The sequence below is a fragment of the Castor canadensis genome, chromosome 9 (assembly GCF_047511655.1).
Source record: "Castor canadensis chromosome 9, mCasCan1.hap1v2, whole genome shotgun sequence".
NCBI classification, from domain to species: Eukaryota; Metazoa; Chordata; class Mammalia; order Rodentia; family Castoridae; genus Castor; species Castor canadensis.
The window spans coordinates 73,703,043-73,725,822 of NC_133394.1; the positions used below are offsets into that span (position 1 = coordinate 73,703,043).

The 22,780-nt window shown below is 35.2% G+C and overlaps 1 protein-coding gene across 5 annotated transcripts in view; it reads left to right on the forward strand.

Annotated features, from left to right (window-relative positions):
• Window positions 1-22,780, forward strand: part of Fstl5 (follistatin like 5) — a 749,493-nt gene that overhangs the window by 364,832 nt on the left and 361,881 nt on the right. For all 5 annotated transcript variants that reach the window (XM_074041710.1, XM_074041709.1, XM_074041711.1 and 2 more), the window contains one exon: window positions 6,482-6,678. In XM_074041710.1, coding sequence (XP_073897811.1) covers window positions 6,482-6,678 — 197 coding nt within the window. The remainder of the gene's footprint in view (window positions 1-6,481; window positions 6,679-22,780) is intronic.

Consider the following 22,780-nt stretch of genomic DNA (forward strand, 5'->3'; position numbering starts at 1 on the left):
TTTTCCAATGCCTTAATAAGCAAGTGAGGTCAAGATCCCTCAAGAATTTGAAACATTGTACTCCCATCTAAAAGAGGGATAAGGGAAACTGGTCATTCTAAGGATAGTACCATTTGCCTAGGCCTCCCCAGGGCCAGAGACTTGATTTCCCCACTGAAAACCATACTCCTTTGGAGAGAATGCATCCTTTTCTCTCATCTCCATCCACCACCATCAGCCAGCCATGGTCAAGGTCATGGGGAGGATATCTGGGTCTACCTGGATTGTGACCACCTTTACTAGCTGACCTTAACTAAGTCTCCACTTATTTATTTTATTATCTTGTATACCTAGCCATTTTCCAATTATTAAGAGCCTCTAGTTCAACAACATTCTATTGAAAAGGATCCCAGGACTGCCAGGAGGACTATCACAGATAGGGGAAAGAATTCCTTCCCTAAGGGGGAGACCACAGGAACATGTTCTGCCAGGTGCTGTATATAGTGCCCACTGTGTTCCTATGTCCTTTTGCATTTTTCTTATCAAGCCTTTTTGAGTATTTCTCCTTCCTTTCTAACCAGGAATCTGGAATTTTAACTCTAAGGGAAAGAAACTCTACTCCCATTTGTTCCTGATGGGGTTATTAGTCATGCACTGGGGGTCCTAAAACAGCTGCATCTGCCTGAAAAGTCATGCTGCTGCTCAGCCAGAAATATTTTTTTTTCCTAGGGTATGGTATTTAACTGATAGGAAATGAGTGATTTTTTTATTCTTGTTAGGGTTAGTAAGTGAGCTCCTTGTACCAAGAAGTAAAACTAAAAATGCCTAATCCTTTTCTTCTTTCTTTTTTTTTTTTAAATTTCTCTCCCTTTGCAATGACATGTAAACAGAGCAGCAAGAAGACAGAGGGTTGTGAGGGATCCTTAAGAGTGAGCTGACATCCCAGAAAAGCCTCACACCCAGCACCTTTACACCAGAGTCTCATGCTATTTACATGTAACTGGCTGGCAGGTGCCTGGTTTTGATCCAAAACTGAATGACATAAAAGTAATCCCACTGTTGCCTAAGGCAGAAGGGATGGTCACTCATTCTGATCTACTTGTGGAAAAAAAGGGAAGGAAACCAAAAGTTGAGAAAAAAGCCTCAGTGCACTGAGGTTTCAGCTCTGACCACATAGCATTGGCAGTCCAGTATAAGCCCCTGGCTGGCCCCCCAATCTCTCAAGTTGCCTGCCTAACAGCTGTAGTGGGCTCAGAGCTTCATCCCCAGATTCCTGAGGGAGAAGCCCTCCTTAATGAGAGTGACAGCAAAAGAAAAGCCAGCCTGAGAGGTCCACCATAGTTAAGCTGTGGTGGGGGAGCTCTCCTGGAAGGCAGGCATGGGAATGCCAGACAATCATGGCCACTTCCTGGGTAATCCCTTCCAGTTTGGTGCAACCTGCACCAACCTCACATGAAGAAGAAGGGTCCCTTCATGATCTCCAGATGATACACTGGAATTCTTGGGTGTTGAGGGTCCTTGTTCTGCACTTACATAGAAATAAAAGGCAGGAACACAAGCAAAGATGAAAGGAATTTTATTTGCTGAGAAGTAAAAGAAAAGGCTGCACAGAGAGGTGTGCTGCGGGACCTGGAATCCGGTAGTTCTCCAAATCGGGTTGGACATCAAATTTATAGATTTTTATTGCCAATGGGAAGAGTATGTTTCAGCACAAAGATTTTGGTGTGAATAGGTGTCTTTTGGAAGGAGACAGGACCTTTTCTTCCAGCTAATCGCCATCTTTGGGGAATACATGGACCTCCCGCAGTCACCCTTCAGGTTGTTAGATGTATTGGCTCATGAAGCTGTGTGATGTGCACATTTGCACTTCTGAGTCCCCAGAGGTAGAGTAGTACATGGCAAGCTTTCACAGATTTTTATACAGAACTGTAGTACTCATCAGCGAAGATCATACAACATAGTTTATCCTCATCTTTTTGACATTTAAGTAGATAATAAAGTTTTTAAAAATAATCCGTTGAGGCTATTTTTAAGCAAAATAATTTTAGTCTAGCCCCTTTGTATGCAGTTTACAAACTTATAACTAATATAAATATTGCAGACTTCCACATTGAATATGATTCATACCTCCTTGTTAAGTCAATTGACTGAAGTTCTGAAATACTCTGTGTGCCAATATTTAAAATATTTTTAAATGTTCAATTAACAATTTTAAATAGTTTGTAGGAAAGACTATTCCAATTGTAATGTTCAAATAGAATTGACATTTAATTTTTATTCTTTGTGTTTATATGGTTTCAGCTTATATTGGAATCAAATATAAGTTCTAAATATAACTTGAATTATTGGAAAGTTATTGAATTCTAACACTATGTGCTAAAAAAATGTTACTTTATATTTTGATTAGTTGTGTTGAAAGAAATAGGTACTTTTTATTGGAAGTTGGCAGGTAAGGACAGAAGTATAATTTCAAAGAGATAAGAACAAATTATAGCTTTTGCAAAAATCTATTATACTAAGCATAATCTGCAATTTTTAGCACTTACCATATACTCAATACTTATGGTTGCACTATCAGATATGTAAAATATAATTATCCTCAGTTCTTCAGAGACTTGAAGAAGCACTGCAATGTGAGCATTGACACTTCTACATTCTTTTGGACTTCTTGAATTTTAACTTCCTGTGGATGATGCTGAATCAAGAATCAGCACAATCTGAAGGTCACTGTGCCCATGGGCAGTAAGATGATGGCCAGATACCATCAATAAGGACGATGTCTTGTTTGCCAATGTGTTCTCAGTGTTTAGTATAGGAACAGCAGAGGACACTGGTCTCCCAGAGAAGGAAGTGAACCTAGAAAAGCATTTCTTTCCCATAGGAAAGGTGTGCTAATCCAATATGACATATTCTTTAGAATGTGAAAAGAGAAGACTACAAAAGAAACCAGACTAACAAATCAGCAAAATCTGCTGGCCTTCTTGTCTTGTGCTTTTCTTGAGTGGGGGTAATACCTATTCATCTTCATCAAGCATACATGTCATTTTTATCATTGATAACAATTGAGTAGTAAATATGTAGCATTTTCCAACCCACTTTGTATTTATTCCTTTTCCATTATACTATGAACTCTGCCTCATTAATTCATTAACACTTTTCTATAAAATCACCAACTATTTCCAATATGTAAAAAAATCCAATGACAGTGTTTTATAATTTATCTTACTTTTACTCTGAGACATTGATTTTTTATTACACTCTCTTTCTTGAGAAGTTCTTTGCTTTTTCTTCAGTAATTTCTCATAACATACCTGTTCCTTCTCAGGTACTTTCCCTTTTTGCTGTTGCTGTATGTGTGTGTGTGTGTGTGAGAGAGAGAGTTCTTTCTCTAACTGTATGCAAGCAGTGATATTGATTAGTTTCTTACTATATTCATCTCTTACTTTACAAATAATCCTTGAGCAGATTTAGAAAATCCATGTGAAAACTGATTTTTAAATATTAAATGGCCAGAAAACTCAGTTCTGATGATCAGAGGAATAAAGTTTGAGGCTAGAAGAAAAATATGGCTTGTGTAAAAAATCGTTCTTCCCTAGGTAAGTATCCTAACTTTAAGCCATAATGGATGAAAGATACATACTGTAGCATAAACTTGGTTAGGGTCCTCTTTGTTTCATTTGTTTCACTTTTTTGGCATTTTACTTAATATATATTCATGTGAAAGAAATCTTTGCTAAGTTAAAAAAATTCTGTTAATGTAGCATTTTTAAATTTGTTAAAACCACTGTAAGAAGGAGACTAAGGTAGAAAGAAGATGAACCAATTTGGGTTATAACACAAATATACATGGAAATTGTCACATGGAAACGCCGTGTGCTGCTATCTCAAAAAGAAACTTTTTTTTTTCATTTACAAAATTGGAGAACAGGAGGGCTGAACAGGTCCTGTCTTGGGAGGTTGGTACCAATGGGATGGGGGAGGAAGTAGAGAAAGGTCATAGGAGAGTGAATATAATGCAAATACTGTGTACACGTGTATGTAAATTGAAATACGATATCTGTTGAAACTATTCCAGGAATGGGAGAAAAGGAGATAAAGGAGAATGGTGGAGGAGTGAATTCACGTATGATATATTTGATATATTGTAAGAACTTTTATAAATGCCAGAATGTATCCCCACCCAGCAAAACAATCAAAATAAATCATTCTGACTCTATCTCTGTGATCTTGAACAAGTTATTTAATTATCTGTACCTTCATTTCTCATCTGTAAAATGGTGTAAATCATATGACCTTTGTTTTGGAGTTGCTGTTTTTAACATATATGAAACAACATGTGCAAAGTACACAGAATGATTTCAAGAAGCAGTCTTTATTACATATAGTCTGCTGTTAATAACAGATATACTTATTTATTAACAAAATAAATTTATGACAGACTTGTTAAATTAGTAAATTTTATGAGATTTACATAATTTTGTAACTGTTTATTATATGTTCTCATAGGTGATGAACACCTTAACTGTTATGCTTTGATTATATTCCTTGAATTACCAGCAACCATCCCAATCCCTGGAATTGTTAAAAAATGCACATTTTGAGGACTGTAAACAATAGTTACATTAAGACGACCACATTGGTTGGATTAGATCAAAACTAGAGTATACATACCAAACTCTACCTCTTCCTCCAAATTTAAATATTACCCAAATTATTCCCACCGCAAAAACACTATTTCTCATCCATATGTCATTGACATTCTGATCTCTCCACTGTGTGGCTCAAAGTCCACACTCACTCCACTACTCACCAATCCCTGGTACACAAGAGGTCAAGGCACCACAGATCCTGGGTGACATGCAGAAATCCAAGGAATACCGTTGAAATGGTCTTCTACCATTCTTACCTTCTTTTGTCACACGTTCATCTCATTTATGATGCACATGTGTGCATACACATAGAAGCACAAACCACATATTTGAAGTTTTCTTTTGTGCTGCTTTCCCAGACACCAAAATTATTAGCTGTGACTCTTGGTTTGATAACATATCTTTTGGCAGTGAATTCTTTGTGATTATGAAAATAGATTCTTCTTATTATTCTGCAGTGAGAGCAGAATAACGCAAAATTGACTTAATCTATAGTGCCAAGTTTATATTTTGTTTTAAACAAAAAAGAAATTCTTGACAGGATTGCTAAACACTGAAACTGTGAACAACAGACAAAGAAGATCATCTCTCTAGAACAGATTGTTTTCCATTTTGACTTGAAAGAGAATGAAATTTCAAATACTGTTTTTCAACCCTAGGCTTCTCAGACATATATTTAAACACCTTTAGAAATCTTCTTTTAAATTGTAGTTGCTGTCAAAGCCTAATTATCAAAATTGACCACAATTATAAAGCTAGAAATTTTTTACTAAAAATATGTTGTAAAAACTTCTCAGCTAACATAATACCTACTGTTTCATTCGCAAATCACATTATACACTGCACTATTGTATAAGATACTTTATTTTAGGTTGCACTTGCTATTAGCAATATGAATTTCGTGTCAATATGTTATTTATAAAGATACCATCATGGAGATACTTGAAATAAAATCTGTTGTAAAATATTTATGTGACTATTCTCTTTTGTTGTGGTTGATTTTGTTTTGTTGAAAGACATTAAGCCAAGTAATTAGATTCGTTAACTATCAGATTCCATTTGATGTGCTGATTATTATATGGGAGATACTGTAATGCATGGTTACTTCAATAATCTCATGGTTTAACTTGGAAATTAGGTATGCAAAGTTAAAACAATATACAAAATGCACCTTCATATCATGTATGCTGAGTGCCCTAAAAAGACAGAGAAATGACTATCAAGGCAATAAGAAAAGACTTTGGGACAAATACTAACAATGCTGCTAAGAATAGTCAGAATTAAGAAAAGAAAATGTTAAGAATAGATAAATGATAGAGAGCCATGATAATTTCTTTAAAAGAAGTCCAAACACTTCAAATGTATTTTAGGTTAAAAATGTGGCATAATCTTTTGGAGCCAAAAATAAAAGAGTTTATGTGTAAAATCAAGCATTATCTAACCCTTTGTGGCAATTCATTTTACTTACAGTCATGTCATTTTATACACCTGTAAAACCATTGACATAGAGATTTGTAGTGAGGACTAAAACTGAGACAATGAATTTAAACTCTATAGCCACTTGGCATCATGTTTTTCTATGTCCCTGTAAGCATGAAAGCCTTCCTTATAGACAAACCACAGAAAATATTATGTTGCTAGGCTTGGATAAAATGAAAGTTTTCTGACCTACCTTGGGAACAGCTCATTCATTTTTCCCTGTCCAAGTTACAAAGTATGCAAGATTATACAGTTAAAAATATGTACCTCATATGTTGTCATATAATATCAGCTTCTAAATATTTTAATTAGTAAAATAAATTACTTCTTTTCAATAATATTGCTTTGAGAGTAATGTAGTTCTTTTGTTACAGGAGATAACTGCATGACCACTGAATACAGCAAGATGAAAAGCATGCTTTTAGATTTACAAAATCAAAAGTACATTACTCAAGAAAATGAAAATCCTAACGGCGATGACATATCTCGGAAGAAACTGTTGGTGGATCACATGTTTAAATATTTTGATGCAGACAGTAATGGACTTGTAGATACTAATGAACTCACTCAGGTATGATTAATGATTAAATTAACAAACTTACTTAAAGGTAGTTTACACAATATGTTTGCATTCATCACAGTTTACTCATATATCTAGCTAGATTAGCTAGATAGATAGATCGATGATAAATAGATAAAGAATGTGGGAATACAATTTTAAGAGTTAAGACTTCTTTTGCTGGGCATGTTGATACATGCCTGTAGTGTCAGTGTTTCGGAGGCAGAGACAGAAGGGTCTTGAGTTTGGGGCCAGCCTGGGCTGCATAGCAAGAACCTCTCTCAAAATGCCAAGCCTGGAGATGTAGCTCAGTGAGAGAGCACTAGTCTAAAGAATCCAAGGTTCTGGGCTTGATCACCACAGGGTAAAAAAGAAATTTGACTACTTTCTTAACATTTATCTCAAATGTCAATAAAAGTGGTTTATGTGGTTTTTAAAGACACTATTAAACAACAAGAGAGCACATCTCTAGAACAATGCAAATAAAAGTGGTATTGAATCACTGATATACCCCCGTATTTTTTCACTAATCTAGGCACAGTTGACATTACTTCTGGTTGTAATATTATATTTAGTTCATGAGCAAAGTTTATCTACAATTTTCTTTGTTTGGTTTTGGTACTTGGGAAATGCAAGCTTCATGGAATAAGTTAGGATGCATTCTTTATGCTTCTATCTTATGAAAGAAATTGTATAAAATTAGTATAATTTATTTCTTAAATATTTGGTAGAATTCACCCGTAAACCCATCTCAGCCTCATAGTTTTTGCTTTGAAAAATTATTAATAAGTGATACAATCTTTTAAAATAGGCATAGGTATATTCAGACTGTTTATCTTGTATGAATTTTGGAAAATTATATACTTCAAGAATAAGACCATTTCTCCTAGGCTATCAAATTTGTGACATGGAATTGTTCACAATATTCCTTTATTTCCCTTTTAATATCCATGATGTTCCACCACACATCCCACATTACACAAGCCACTTCTTCCTCCAGCAGTAGGTAGTAGAAATGTCAACTATGAAAATAATAAAAACTTTTAATGGGCTTCTTGGAAAACTTGTAAGAAAATTTGGCTCATTCATAACAAAACATTGTTTTTGAATTATGTGTTTTTAGGCTACAGTTGTTTTCTCAGAATTTATATGTCAAATATTATAACCATTAATGCATATGTTCTTATGTATTAACTTGGAAGTATATAATGTAATAATCTAATATAGAATTTTATAATAATGTAATTCAAAGAATAAAATGAGACAGATTCTTGATAGTGCCTATTAATAACTTATAATTTTTTACTACCAGAGGGTATAGTATATAACTCTATGTTATGGTAAGTCACCAGTAAAAATGAAAAAGTATAACTTGGCAAGGCAGAATGAAAACTGGCTGCACACATTCTATTCTAACTCCATATAATGAAGACATATTATGCAGTTTCTCTTGCATATTTTTAAGTAAATTAGTATCTAGAGACTTATTAGAAAAAAGGCATAATAAAAAGCAGTAGTTAAAGATGGTACAGTCTTTAGCATTACAGTTAATAACTTGTCATAGCAAGAAATTGAGTTGATCAGTTGTAGAAATAGACCTCATTCAATCCACTTCTTGATCATGTAATTTGATGTAAACATCAATAACCATACTTCAGCCTGACACTGATTTTTGGATGTAGAAAATATTCAATGATAAAAACACAAATTCATTACAAAGTAAAGTTTTAAAATGTTAAAAACATAGAATTGATAAAATTAACATTAGAACACTTGGGGAATTTGTCATTGACATTTGAAGGTCTGGAAGAGTTAAAAAAAAGGAAACAACTAGAAAGACTAAGATGGGATATATCCTTCCAATGATCAAAAGAGAATATTTCAGTTGTCCCAAGAATAAGTGACCCTAACGTGATGAGTTCCTAAGAGTTTTTAATTGTATATCTTTTATAAACATAGCCTAGTGGTTGAAAACTTTGTTCATGAAACTTGTGTGACCTTTGGTAAGATACTTAAATTCTTTGTCTCAGCTTAGCAATAATAATAGTAACTGCTACTTAAATTTGAAGTGATAAATTTCATGATTTAGAATGTGCAAGCTTCTAGCACATGGCTAGCAGACAGAAAGCATGAAATAATTTTTAGCTGTAATAATACTTCCAATGCTGACTTTCATGGTGATACAGTGAGATGATATTGGAGGTAAAGGAGTCACATGTGCTTCATCTAGTGGATGGATGAGTGATTGACCAATATTTCCACATTCCCCACCTTTGCATCTTTTCATGATTGTCATTGACAGCTGAGTGAGAAAAAATCACATACTGTTAGAAGCCACCATAACTTAGAAATTTATAAACTTAATTTTGAATGTGCAAACAGTTCAATACCAATTTTAATAATGAAAAACCTACCCTGCAAATGAAGAGAAATAACTGTTCATTCCAAGAAATTAGGAAAACAATGATAGTTATTCATTGTGTTCATCTATCTTCCTGGAGGTCCTCATCTACCATTTCATATAACTAACTTGAGGATTACTAAATTCTAAGACTTCTGTGCCACAGGTACCTAAATATAGTCATTCTACAACTGCTTTCCTAGACTACTTACTGTTTGTGTGTTTATAGATATAATGTTAAACGGTACAGAATTAAGTATCACATATATTTCATTTTAAGATGCTGATATACATTATACTAAAATATCTCTAAATAGATTTAAATATAAAATACATAGGTCCATGCAGTTTCTCTTGCCCATCAAACTAAGTTTTAAGAAATAATGAAAGCATTGTTTAAACAATGGAACAAAACATTTAATTAAACAATCCATTTTGACTATATTTTACCATTTAAATATTTTAAAGTATGTAGGTAGTTATTCTTTACTATAATTCAGATTCTGTTGTAACATTTGTACTTCCTTTTCAGCTATATGGAAATAAATATATACATGGAAAGTGCAATATGACCTTAATCAAAGATGTGTAAGGAGATAGAGTGTTTCCTTTTCCTCAAGGGTATATTGAACCAAATTTAACCCCTTCTCAAGTATTTCTGTCTCCCCAGAGGATATGAAGGTTGATAGGGTAGACTGAGCATCTATCAAATTTTATTTTTTTATAGGAATATAGCAGAACTGTCCCCTCTCACAAAAGAAATGTCATAATACTGCATGACAGAAATAAGGTTTTCAGTCACATGCAAAATGTTTTTGTTTATGCTTCTTCAGCTTTAAATGACTGGCGTCTATTGAAAATGGGTAGATGGACATTTTGTTTATTCAGTTCTGGTAGCCTTCCATCTTTTCTTGAATTGATACTGTCATCTGAATCTTATTTAGAATGAAGATGTAGAAATCTGAATTACCTTACTTTCTCCCAGCAGCCAGTTCTGTACACTAAAGGAACTGAAAGTTGTTGCTTTTTCAGAAGTCTATTCTGAGAAGGCATGAAACCTTTAGTTTACTTCTCTTTCCCAAATCTAATTCAGGTTGCTTTCTTTTAAATCACCTTCTTCAGTACAAGATTTCAGCACTCTCTGAGTTTGCTGTGAAATCTGAATTTTAATAATTATGGCTTTGATGAAAATTATCTTTGCAGCAGCATGCTCCATATTGGCTTAACTTTCCAATGTGTACCTCAAAACATAATAGATCACTGCAAAGGTCTCAACAAATATGGGAAGATTTTTTTAATCGTGGTCACCAACTTAACCAAGAAAACCTATTATCTCCCCCAATGTTTTATGTATGTCTTCTGTGGTCAGAAACGCACCCATATAGAACAGCATTTGTGGTTTCAAAAACATGTATTATTCCTAAATATGTAATCCTTGAAATAGAGATTCCAGGATGAAATCACTGGCACAATGGATAGGCCCCTCTTGGAAGACTAGTGTGGAGAAGATAGTCGTTGGAGGAGAGAAGTTTGATGAGTATTTGTTATGAGAAGGAGCAAAGAGCTCTTCTGACAGGTGTAGTCACATGGACAGTGAAGTCATGAAAAGAGTCAGGAACCAGGAGCTCAAGCCAAGAATGAATTATGGGGAAAGAATAATAAAGAGTCATGCATCTGAATGGCCTGAAGTTCAAGTGAATGGATTCTGTCATCTGTCATTTATCTATCTATCTATCTGTCCATCTATTCATCATCTATCTATCATCTATTATCATCTATCATTTATCTATCATCTCTCTATCTATCATCATCATCTGTATCATATATAAATTACCTACCATCTATCTAACTTCCTATTTTTCTGCATGAAAAAGACTGGTTTGGGAAGAGGAAATGACCCATAAATGCTGAGAGGGATTCATTCAGTTATCTCCCAGCTTCCTTAAACTAAGATAGAATGTACACAGGAGAAAAATTAACCTTCCAAAGGAAACTAATTAAAATTACTAGACAAATGGTTTTAATAAGGGATAACATATTTTCTTTTCTCTTGAGACAGAATCTGAAAGTCACTGTTCTGCTGCGTCAGCCTCCCAAGTGCTGGGATTATAAACATGTACTACCTTGTCTAGCTCAAAGGATACTCAGAGTTTCTAAAGTCAATATGGAGATGAATACATTTTTGTACAGAACTGAAGGGAAAAGAGTTTTCTGATCAGAAAGCAAGATTCCACAAGGCAAAATGATGGGTTTGCGTTAAGAGGAATGGCGATTGCATAAAATTGGGAAATGTGTAAAGCAATGTGGGAGACTTGGACCTCATAGAACCACAAAGTCCACTGGGGAATGAAGCACACACAGGGGATTTGTCTAATAGTGTCTCAAAAAATTGAAGAATTATTTCTTGCATTGTGATCTGTAGCATAGTCCATCCTTATCTGCTGAGAACGTGTCCCTATTAGATACCTGAAACAATAGATAAAACCCAAGTCTATATATACTGTTTTTCCTGCACATGTAAACCTATGTGAATATATATATATGTATTATTTTTGGTGGTACCAGAATTTGAACTCAGGGCTAGGCAGGCGCTCTACTACTTGAGCCTTTCCTCCAGCCCCATATGATAAATTTTAACTTATCAGTTATGTCCAGTAAGAGAATGACAATAACAGCTAATAATAGAACAGAACAATTAAACAATGTGCAATAATAAAAATTGTCAGCATCATTACTCTTGTACTTTGGGGGCGTTATTAAGCAAAGCAAATTACTTAGACACAAACACTGTAATATCATGGCAGTCTGTCTGATAACTAAGTGCCTAGCAGGAAGTTGCAGTCTACAACTGGAAAATTAGACAAAGGAGTGATTCATGCTCCTTGTGATGCAAGGCTGGGTGATGTGAGATTTCATTACACTCTCAGATTGGTACCAATTTAAGACTTTTACAAATTATTTCCGGAATTTTCCATCTAATGTTTTTGTCACAGTTGACAGCGTACCATGGAAAACATACAAAACAAAATAGCAGCTGAGGGAGGATTGTTACATATTTGGTCTTTCTGACAAGAGGACAGTTGCGTGGGGCTTTGGTTGTTCTTGGAGAGCAGAGTGCTGAAGCTGCAAGCACAGTACTTGAAGTAAAATGGTGCTGGCCACTGGGAAAAGGTGTTCCTCTGGCCTTTTCGCATTGTTGGAAAAATACCTGTGGAATGTAAGCAAGCGAAGTTAGCTCTGTTCACAGAAGTCCCACGTAAGTCTGAGTTTAAACAAGCAGCAGTATTGACGCTATTGGGTTAGGGTTTTCTTCAGGTAGGTTCTGTAATCTTAAGCTGATTCACGTTAGAAATGCATATTAGAATGAAATGTCTTCCTAATGGGCATACATGCCAACTTTTCATTAAAACAGTGGAAAGAACTACTTGTTCACGGGATTTCGATTATTATGTTATATAAATTTGACTTAAAATGCCATTTGCTCAATGACTACTGTATGTGAATGCGTTTACAAAATTAAATGAAAAGCAAGGAGAAATAAAAGGAGACATTTTGAAGCTAAAAGGGGGGCATGACAATGAAGTTTTTGCAATATTTGAATTTTTCAAAGGTTTGTCTTAAAAATGATTATAATTGTTACATAGGGAAATGGCCAGTTAATTTTTATTTTGAATTGGTGAATCCTATTATGTTTATAAAGTTTTTAAAAGATTTCTAATCTAGTCAGCATGCTTACTTACTGTGAGATTAATAGGACTTGTTCTGTCTCATAGATAAAAAGCTGTTTCAGTGGGAACAAACTGAAGACATAAACAAGCACTTGTGTGAATAGGGAAATAAGATAAGTGTGAATTCCCAGGGAATGCCATAACAATTAGTCCCATTTAGCACAGAAGAGTAAAAAGATACAAATGGATTTGTCTGACTGTCCCTTAGAGGAGAATGCTATTTTTGCACTTAAAAGCCAATAATCCTATTACAAATACACAATAAGATGGTGGAAACCAGGTGTTTGAGGTAGAATGGCATTGTCCATGTCAGCAGGGTCTATTGGAAATTTTCTTGCCAGTGCTAAGGATTTCAGAGGAATAATAACAGCAACAATGGGCACTTAACAGAAGGGTGAGTGAGGCTGCACCCATTAATTTACCTACAATTCAAGTCTACAGTTAAAAACAGGGCTTTCAATTCTTTCTGAAAATATTATTAATTGTTATTTTAATATGCAGGGCAATAACTGGAATATTACAACTTGAGATTTTTATTCTAAACATATAGAATATTTAAATCCTTTAAAGTATCAAAATTCATTTAAAATTCATGCATTTGTATTCATAGAATCCTTCAGTCATATAGAATGTCTTAAAAATGAAATATTTTTCTCCCCACAAGTAGCTTATAAACATATATTTCTAGGTAGTCTTTCAAAAGAATTGACATTGGCTATAATGATTTTTTTAACTGTTGTATTAGGTACGTTCAAAAATATAAAAGAAAACAAAATTTAGTCGTTTTCATTTTATTCTTTTCTTTTAATACATCTCTCACAGTTATATATGCTTCAACAAGCTAAATTTGTAACATTAATTATTCTCACTGTCTTCTCACATTGTTTTAGGGCACTGTTGATAATATATAATTGTCACACTTATTAGTTCATGTTTCCATCCATCTTCTCTATAATAAAAACATCATTAGTGCAGGGACCACGCTATAGCTATCTGCTATCTGACCTACAACACCTACCCTAGCTCTCAGTACGGGAGAGTTAAAATCAAGGGTAAAAGGAAAGAGAGGAAGGAAGGGAGAAAAGAAGCCAAAAAGCTTTTCAGACTGTGTGGTAGAGAAGCTTATCCATACTGTGTGGGAGAAACAAAAATCTGATACCTAGAGACAAGTATTCCTGAAAAGGGTATCTTTATGTTCTGATCCTTGGACTTTGATGCTATGTACATATTTGCTAAGTAAAGAAGCTAATCACAAGAATGACTCTGTGGACTCTCTGTAAAATAGAGGAGCATTGAGCTCTAAGTCTACCAAGACTACTGCTACCAAGATGCTATTCTGGTTTGTGGTGACCATAGTTTGTAAAGGGAGAACTGACATGACTTGGACACATCACTGTTGCATCTTTCCATGAGGTACCATTGCTGTTCCTGTTCAACACTAAAGAAATCACAGAGAAAGGGGAGATTCCACTCTTTTCTCCTGCTCTTCTCCATACTTGCAAGTCTCATCTTCTTGGACTGCCTAACACTACAAAAATCAATGCATTTCTTTTATCCCTTTTATGAGAGTCAATGTAAGAAACCGAAATTCCAAATCATCCAGTGTTCAATAAATCTAATACCCAAGAATCTATCTCTATACCAAGAGAGACACTGTTTCTATATCCACCTCTCTCACATCACATTTATATTATCAGCTTTACTTATCAAGCATTATATATTTCTTGACATGGTGTGTGTGTGTGTGTGTGTATTTTTTGTTCTGCCATTACTAGAATATAAATTCTACATGGGAGCAATTTTTAAAGGTTGTATTTTTGGTACATAATAATTGTACACATATGTGGCATACTGGATGATGTGTCAATATATCTATATATAAATACATAGTATATGTATTGTGTATATATATATATATATATATATATACATTGCATCTACATTGTGCATATATATATAGATTATATAATATTAAAATAAGAGTATTCAAATAAGGATATGCATTTTGTCACCCTTAAACATTTATCATTTCTTTATGGTAAAAATAGTCAATATATTTAAACCTGTTGCTGGTGGTTCACACCTGTGATCCTTGCTACTTGGGAGGCTGAGATCAGGAAGATTTGGGTTTGAAGCCAGCCTAACAAGTAATTTGTGAGAGTCCATCGCCAAAATAACCAGAGCAAAACAAACTGGAGGTGTTTCTCAAGAGACAGAGCTCCTGCTTAGAAGCATGAAGCCTAAGTTCAAACACCCCAGTCCCAACAACAACAAAAACATTCAATATTCTTTTTCCCATCTTTTGGAAATATACATTACATTGTCATTATGTATAGTCACCCTACTGTACAATAACATATCAGAACATCTATCTAACTGTAACTTGTACTTTTGACTGACATTTCTCCATCTTTCTCTTTTCCCCTACACTCTAGGTTCTGGTAACACCATTCTATTCAACTTCTATGAGACCAACTTCTGTGCATCCCACATATGAGTGAGCCCCTGAAGACTTGTTTTCTGTGCCTGGTTTATTTCCATTTATTTTATAGCAAATGACAGGATTTCATCCTTTTAGTGACTAGTGGTCTGTTGTGCTCATATACCACATTTTCTTTATCCATTCATCAGTTGATGGATACATAAATTTTTTCCATTTCTTTGATATTTTGAATAGTGCTACAGTGAACACAGGAATGCAAATGTCTCATGGATATATCAAATTCATTTTCTTTCTAGATGTGTTCACTACTAAGATTGTTGAATCATAATGGGTGTACTAATTTACATCCCTACCAACAGTGTATAAGAGTCCCCTCTTCTCCACATCCTCACCAGAACTTGGTATCTTTACTCTTTTTGATCATAGTATTTTGAGGCAAGGTTATTCTTTTCTCTGTGGTACTGGGATTTGAACTCAGGACCTCATACTTGCTAGGCAGGCACTCTTACCTCTTGAAGCACTATTCCACCAGCACTGTGGTATATCTCTTTGTGGTTCTAATTTGCAAATTCCTAATGATTAATGATTTTGAGCTTTTATTTCAAATATGCCTGTTGGTCATTTAGAGATTTTCCTTGAAAAATGTCATTTTAGGTCTATTGCCCAATTTTTAATTGGGTTTACTAGATTTTTGCTGCTGAATTGGTTGAGTTTATTACATAATTTGTATATTAAGACTTTATAAGGTATACAGTTTAAAAATAGTTTCCCCATTCTTTAAATTGTTTCTTCACTGTGTTGATTATTTCCTTTGCTGTGCAGAGCTCTTTAGTTTGGGAAATGCAGTTTATCTATATTAGCTTTTGCTTCCTGTGCTTTCAGTGTCTTAACAAAAAATAATCCACTATCATTTAAATAGCATGAAGTATTTTCCCTATTTTTTCCTCAAGTAGTTTGATAGCTTCAGGTACTTAATCTGTTTTGAGTTGACCATGAGAGATAAGGGTCTGTTTCCTTTTCTCTGTATATATGTATATTTAACATTTGCAGCACTATTTACTGAAGAGACCGTCCTTGTCTTACACATGTCCTTAGCAACTAGTCAAAGATAAGTAGGCTCCAGATGCCCACTTCCAGGCTCTCTAATCTGTTCCATTGGTCTGTGTCTGTTTTTATGTCAGTATCACGCTGTTTTGATTATTACATCTCTCTAGTGTATTTTGACATTATGTAGTATGTAAACCTCCCTGCTGTGTACTTCTGTTGGAGAATGTATTGGCTGGTGTGTGTGTGTGTGTGTGTGTGTGTGTGCATTTGCATGTGTTTGTGTACATATGTATGTATGTATGTGTGTGCTTCCATATGAAATGCAGAATTTTTTTTTGTAATTCTGTGGATAATATCATTGGTACTTTGTTAGGAAATGTCTTGAATCTGTAAGATCACTTTGGGCATTATACACATTTTAAAAATATTGAGTCTCCCAATCCTTAAATGTTAAATGTCTTTCCACTTGCAATACTTGGGATAGAGACCCAGGGCCTCATGTTTGTTCAGCAAGCATTCTATCTCTTGAGCCATGCCTCTTGCCATTTTGTTTTTGTATTTGTTTCTTAGTGTCTCACTAACTTTGCCTTGGTTGCCCTCAAACTCATGATCCTTCTGTCACTGCCTCCCAAATACCTGGGATTACAGAGATGTGCTACTACACTGGGCCTCAATTACTCTCATCAGTATTTTATAGTTAATTAAGTTTAATTCCAGAGACCTGTCACCTTCTGGTTAATTTTTTTCTTAGGTTTTTTTTTGTTGTTGTTATTTATTATCAATGGTATTACTTTTTTGATTTGCTATTGTTTACAGAAGTGCTATTGATTTTTATGTATTTATTTTGTATCCTGGAACTTTGCTTAATTTACTGTTTCTAAGAAAGTTTTGGTTGAGGCTTTGGGTTTTTCTTTATATATAAGCTCATGCATGAACACATAGTGAATATTGGACTCCTTCTTTTCCAATTTGATGTCCCTGATACTTTTTCCTGCCTGATTGCTCTTGCAAGAACCTTTAGTATGAAGCTGAATAAAAGAAGAGAAAAGGCATCCTTAACATGTTCCAGATATTAGAAAAGATCTTTCCTATTCAGTGTGATGTTAGCAGTGGGTTTGTTTTAAATGACCTTTTCAATGTTGAGGTATATCCCTACTCTACTCAGTTGTGCAAATTCTTCATCATGAAGGCATGTTGAATTTTATCAAAAGTTGTTCCTACATCGGTTGAGATGATTCTATGGCATTTTTCTTTCATTTTGTTAATGTATATGTTAACAAAACATCCTTGAATTCCTGGGATGAATCTTACTTGACCTTGGTGAATAATGTTCTTAATATGTCATTGGATTCAGCTTGCTGGATCTTTTTTAATCATATATTCCATTAAAGTTATCAATGTTTCTTTCTTCCTTTCTCTTTCTCTCTCTCTCTCTCTCTCTCTCTCTCTTTTCCTGCCAGTTTTTGGTATTACAGTAAAACTGGCCTCATAAAATGTGTATAGGAGAATCCCCACTTCTTCAATTTTTTTCAGAATAATTTGAATAGTGTTGGTAATGCTTCTTCAAATGTTTTGTAGAATTCAGCATTGAAGGGATCTGATCTTGACATTTCTTTGGTGGGAGACTTTTTTTTTTTTTTGATGTTACTTCCTATTGATTTGTTTGGATATTCTATTTCTTCATTAGTCAATCATGACAAGGATGTATCCAGGCATTTATTCACTTCTTCTAAGATGTCAGATTTGTTGGCTTGTAGTTGTTCTCAGTAGTCACTAATTATCCTTTGTATTTCTGTGGTGCCATTAGTCAATGTCCTTTAAATCTGTGGTGTTGTTTGTTAGTGTCTTCTCTTTTCTTTTTTTAGGATCTTAGACAAGTTAAGGATGTGTCCATTTCATTTATTTTGTTGAAAAAACAACTCTTCATTTCATTCATCTTTGTACTGTTTTTTAGTGTGTTTTATTTATTTATGTTCTGATCTTTTCTTTCTTTCCTTCTCATGTTGGTTTACTTTTTTGTTGTTCTTGTTTTTTAATTCCTTGAGGGAGAGTGATAGTTTCCTTCCTTGAGACCTTTATGCTTTTTTGATGTTCATTTCTATAAATTTTCCTCTTTGTACTTCTTTTGTCTCCATCTGACTTTCATTTCTAAAGGAGAGTTTTGCTGAGTATCATTTTAGTGATTGACAATTTTTTTCCCTCAACACTGATTTTCTCATCCCACTCCCTCTTTGCTTATAAGGCTTATGCTAAGTCAGATATTAGGGAACTAGAAACTAATTTTTTCAAACTACTGGAACTACTTTTTTAAGGCTGTTTGTTACTTTTCACAGGATTTCAGAATTCTCAGCTATAAAGTTTGGACATAATTGATTAGATTTCTTAGGGTAGATTTGGTTGGTAGGGTAGAGGTGATTCTGATTGATATTCTTTGACCTTCCTTTACCTGGATATTATCATCCGTCTGTAGATTTGGGAGTTTTTGTTACAATCTCTTTGAATAAGTTTTCTACCCAGTTGACATTCTCAATTCCTTTTTGAATTCCAATAATCCATTATTTGTTTTTTTAAGGCTGTCACATAATTTCTGTAAGCTTTTATATGCATCTTCATTCTTTCCCTTTTTCGTTTCTCCTCTATGTATTTTCAAATAGTCTATTCTCAAGTTCCCTGACTCATTGTTCTGTTTGATTTATTTATATCTCATTTGTTTTTCAATTCATTTAGTATACTTTTTAGTTCTAGGATGTCTCTGTTCAGTTTCTTTGATAAATTACTGAATTCACTGGGTTTTTTTTTTAAACATTATATTTTAAAATTATTTATGTGAGAATTCTCACTTATCATTTTATGTTTGTTCTTAATTGCTTATTTTATCCCTTAGTGATATCATGTTTCCTTGAAAGTTTTGGATGCTTATTGTATGATGATGTGTGTACATTGAACTGTTAGGTGTTTATTTCTCAACAAAGTCTCTGCCTTTGTTTGTGCATATCCTTCTGGATTTACTTCAAGACTGTGGTTGATGATCTCTGTTTTACTATTATAGACAATGACTTCCTCCATGTTATGCATTCTGGGTTTGCAGGGAGGGACGGTGTGGATAAGCTCATGACCAATAAGGCCACTCCAATACCAGATTGTATCCATATCCCACAGCTTATCAAGGGCATTACAGCACAGGGGAGGACCAACCTGCACTGTCATGGCATGTCTGTTATTGCGGTCTGCTTGTGCCTTGAGACTACTGTGCCAAAGCAGAGGTGATCCTGGATGAATACAAATCTATCCTGCAAGGAATGATCCATTCATAGGCACTGGCCTGTGGCAGGGGCCATTTGGCTCTGCCCAGTGTTGGGTGCTACCATTGCAGGCCCCAAACTGAATTCCAAGTCAAAGTCCTGTGTACACTTCTTTCTTCTATACCACAGTAGGTGGAGTCTTTCTCCACACTGCACTGCCACAAGTCAGAGAAAAAATGTGAAGGTCCATCCTTTGACCACCAACACTCACACTAAGCTTGGTGGCAGCTGAGGCATATAGCTACAAGGAACTGCATAGTTTCCAGGTACACCTCAGACCTGCACCACAACTGGTAATAAGGTAGGATAACCATGATTCTTTCCACTGTGTTGCAAATTTCCATTTGGCACCAAGACAGGTACAGAGGCTTTATCCATGGAATCTGGCCTGAAGACAGGGCCTTTAGGGTTTTGCTTAGTATGACATTTCACTATGGAGGCCCAGCACTATTTCAAGGTAAAATCCTATGGTTGCTTCCTCACCTTATCCCCAATCACATGGAGTTTTCCTCTGTGCTATGGTACCCAAGGGCAGGAGAGGGGTGGTAGAGTCAGCCCCTTGACTGACAATGCTAACTCTAGGCCAAAGGCTCTGTCCACGGACATCATCTCTGGGGCAGGAGCTATGGGACTGTACCCAGTATGGGACTTCCATGGTGAGCCTGGTATTGAGTCCCAAGTCTAAGACTGCAACTGATTCCCTCTTTCTCCCCTACATGGGAGTCATCTTTCCCCATAGCATGTTCTTGCAGTTGGGAGTGAAGTAATATGGATAAGTATTTTTTTTTCTGAAAAAGAAATGCTAAAGCCACTTTCTGTGATCTCTTGCTTAGTTTCCCAAGCTCTTGTGAATGTATTTTCTTGTGTGAATAGTGGTTCAAACTGATGCTTCTGTACAGTGACATCTCCTAATAATCTTATTCTACCATGTTGCTCTGCTCTTCCCTCAAAGACTTGATTTTTATTTGCCTTGTGACATGCTGTGTTTCAGAATCTGGGACAGTGATTGACTTACAGTAGGCAGCAAAAATTATCTGCCAAATGGAGGATAGAATAAATGATTAAAGGAGAAAAGTAAGAATTGTTTATTTGGGACCAAAAATGATACAGTAGTAAATACTGAGTTATTTCTAATTTATGACATAACTTATGCAACTTTTACAACTCTGTATTATTAAAGCTAAATATGCATCTCCCTACCCCAGGATGCTGTTTGTCTGACTTTTCCTGTTTTCATACACTCTGCTAGTATTTCTTTTTTGTCCTAACTTCCACAGACACTGAATTTTTGTAACTTGACCTCTAATCAGGAAAATAAGTGAAAAAATTCTTGTGAGGGGTTTAAGAAATATCTTCACTATTTTATAATGGATGACAAATGAAACTGTGATTGGCCTCCTTGACTAAGGCATAATTATAAGATATTTAATTTTTGATAAATGCAATAGGTCTGACCCATTTGTTACTCCTGAAGGAACACATGTGTTTTGAGGAGTTTATAATGAGAAGATTTTAGAACCGGTGTCAGACAGTAAATGAGAGAAGTGCAGGGAACTATCAAAGCCTACAACTTTGCATCCCCTGTACCAAAGAGTGGTAAGATGTGGGAAAAGAACTCTACTAATATATTCAGTCTTACATTTTTCCCAAATAGTTGAATGTTTATAAGTTTACATCCACCAAAACCTTAGCAATTTAAAACAATTTGAAATATTAACAGGTGAAAGAATAAATCCATTCTGTCTATTTATGACATACCCAGTATAGGTGGGCAGGAGGTTTTTTGTTGTTGCTGTTATTTTGTTTGGTGAGGCTTTGTAGTCAGGATCACGAGCTTCTCTAGTGGTGTGGGGGTTCCGTAGCTTCTCAGTTTCCAGCCAAAATCATAGGTCCTTGAGATGCACAAACATGAAAGGCATTTCAAGGGGGTCTCACAATGAGGAATCTAACAAAGTAGATGCTTTAGCAAGGATTCATTTTAGTATAACATGATAAAGCAGGGAGAAGTGAGGGGGGAAAGAGGGAGGAGCATTTCCTGTTCCACACACAGAAAATGGGAGTAAAGACTCTGAAAGGTATCCCTTCTGACCTGGGAGAATACAAATCATGAGAAGTCTAGTAACCCGAATCATTAGACAATGGCTCTGAGTACCCAAGATGGGTACTGTTTGTTATTTTAAAATATAAAGATGCCAGGCTCTGGTGGCTCATGCCTGTAATCCTTGCTTATAGGAAGGCAGAGATTAGGGAGATCATAGTTTGAAGAGAGCCTAGACAAATAGTTCTAAAAGCCCTATCTTGAAAATACCCTACACAAAAAAGGGCTGGCATTCTACTACTTGGCATTCTCAAGTACTAGAATGTCAACCTAACAAGTGTGAGACCCTGAGTTCAAACCCTAGTACTGCCAAAAAAAATTTTTTTTTTAAATTTGGAGATCTTATCTAGAAAAATACTGGACAATAGGTGGGTTATAGGACTTTCCTTTGCCATAGAAGTCTTTCCCTCTACCCATTCAAGGAATTTTACTGCTTGTTAACATCTCAGATAGGAATGCAGGTATAGGTAGCCACTTTAAGTTCCCTTTTTCTTGTAACTTAACATCTAAAAGGAGATGGAGGGGCTAGTTGTTCTGGCTTTCCAGTTTTTACTTCCTTGTCCCAATGTCTGAGTCTAGCACTTTTATTGTTTATTAAAGTAATTTCCCTGTCTCCTCATTTATTTATCTTACTTCAACAGCACATTGCTAATCAGCTTTCTGTAAATATAACACAGATTACACTTCATGTTCAGTTGGTCTACTGATTTTGGAGCTGTGATACTGGTGGGGAGCATGTTTGGAGCAAATTTCTCACATCATGAAAGTCAGAAAATGTAAGAGAGAACAGAATTAGGCCTGGGTATCAATATTGCCTTCAAAGACATACCCCCAGCAAACTAACTTTCTCTGTTTAGCCCTCACGTCCTAAGATTCCACCACTTTCCAATAGTACAATGGGCTGGGTCCAAGCCTTTAACACATGGACTTTTGGGTGACATGCAAAATCCAAACTATCACACATACTCATTACAATAGCATGCCCAGCTTACCTTGTACAGTCATGACCAAGTCAAGATCAAACTAGTCTATGCAAGAACCAGAAATGAGGAAAACTTAGAATCCCACTGTCTTGGTCTAAAGTAGCAATTTAAA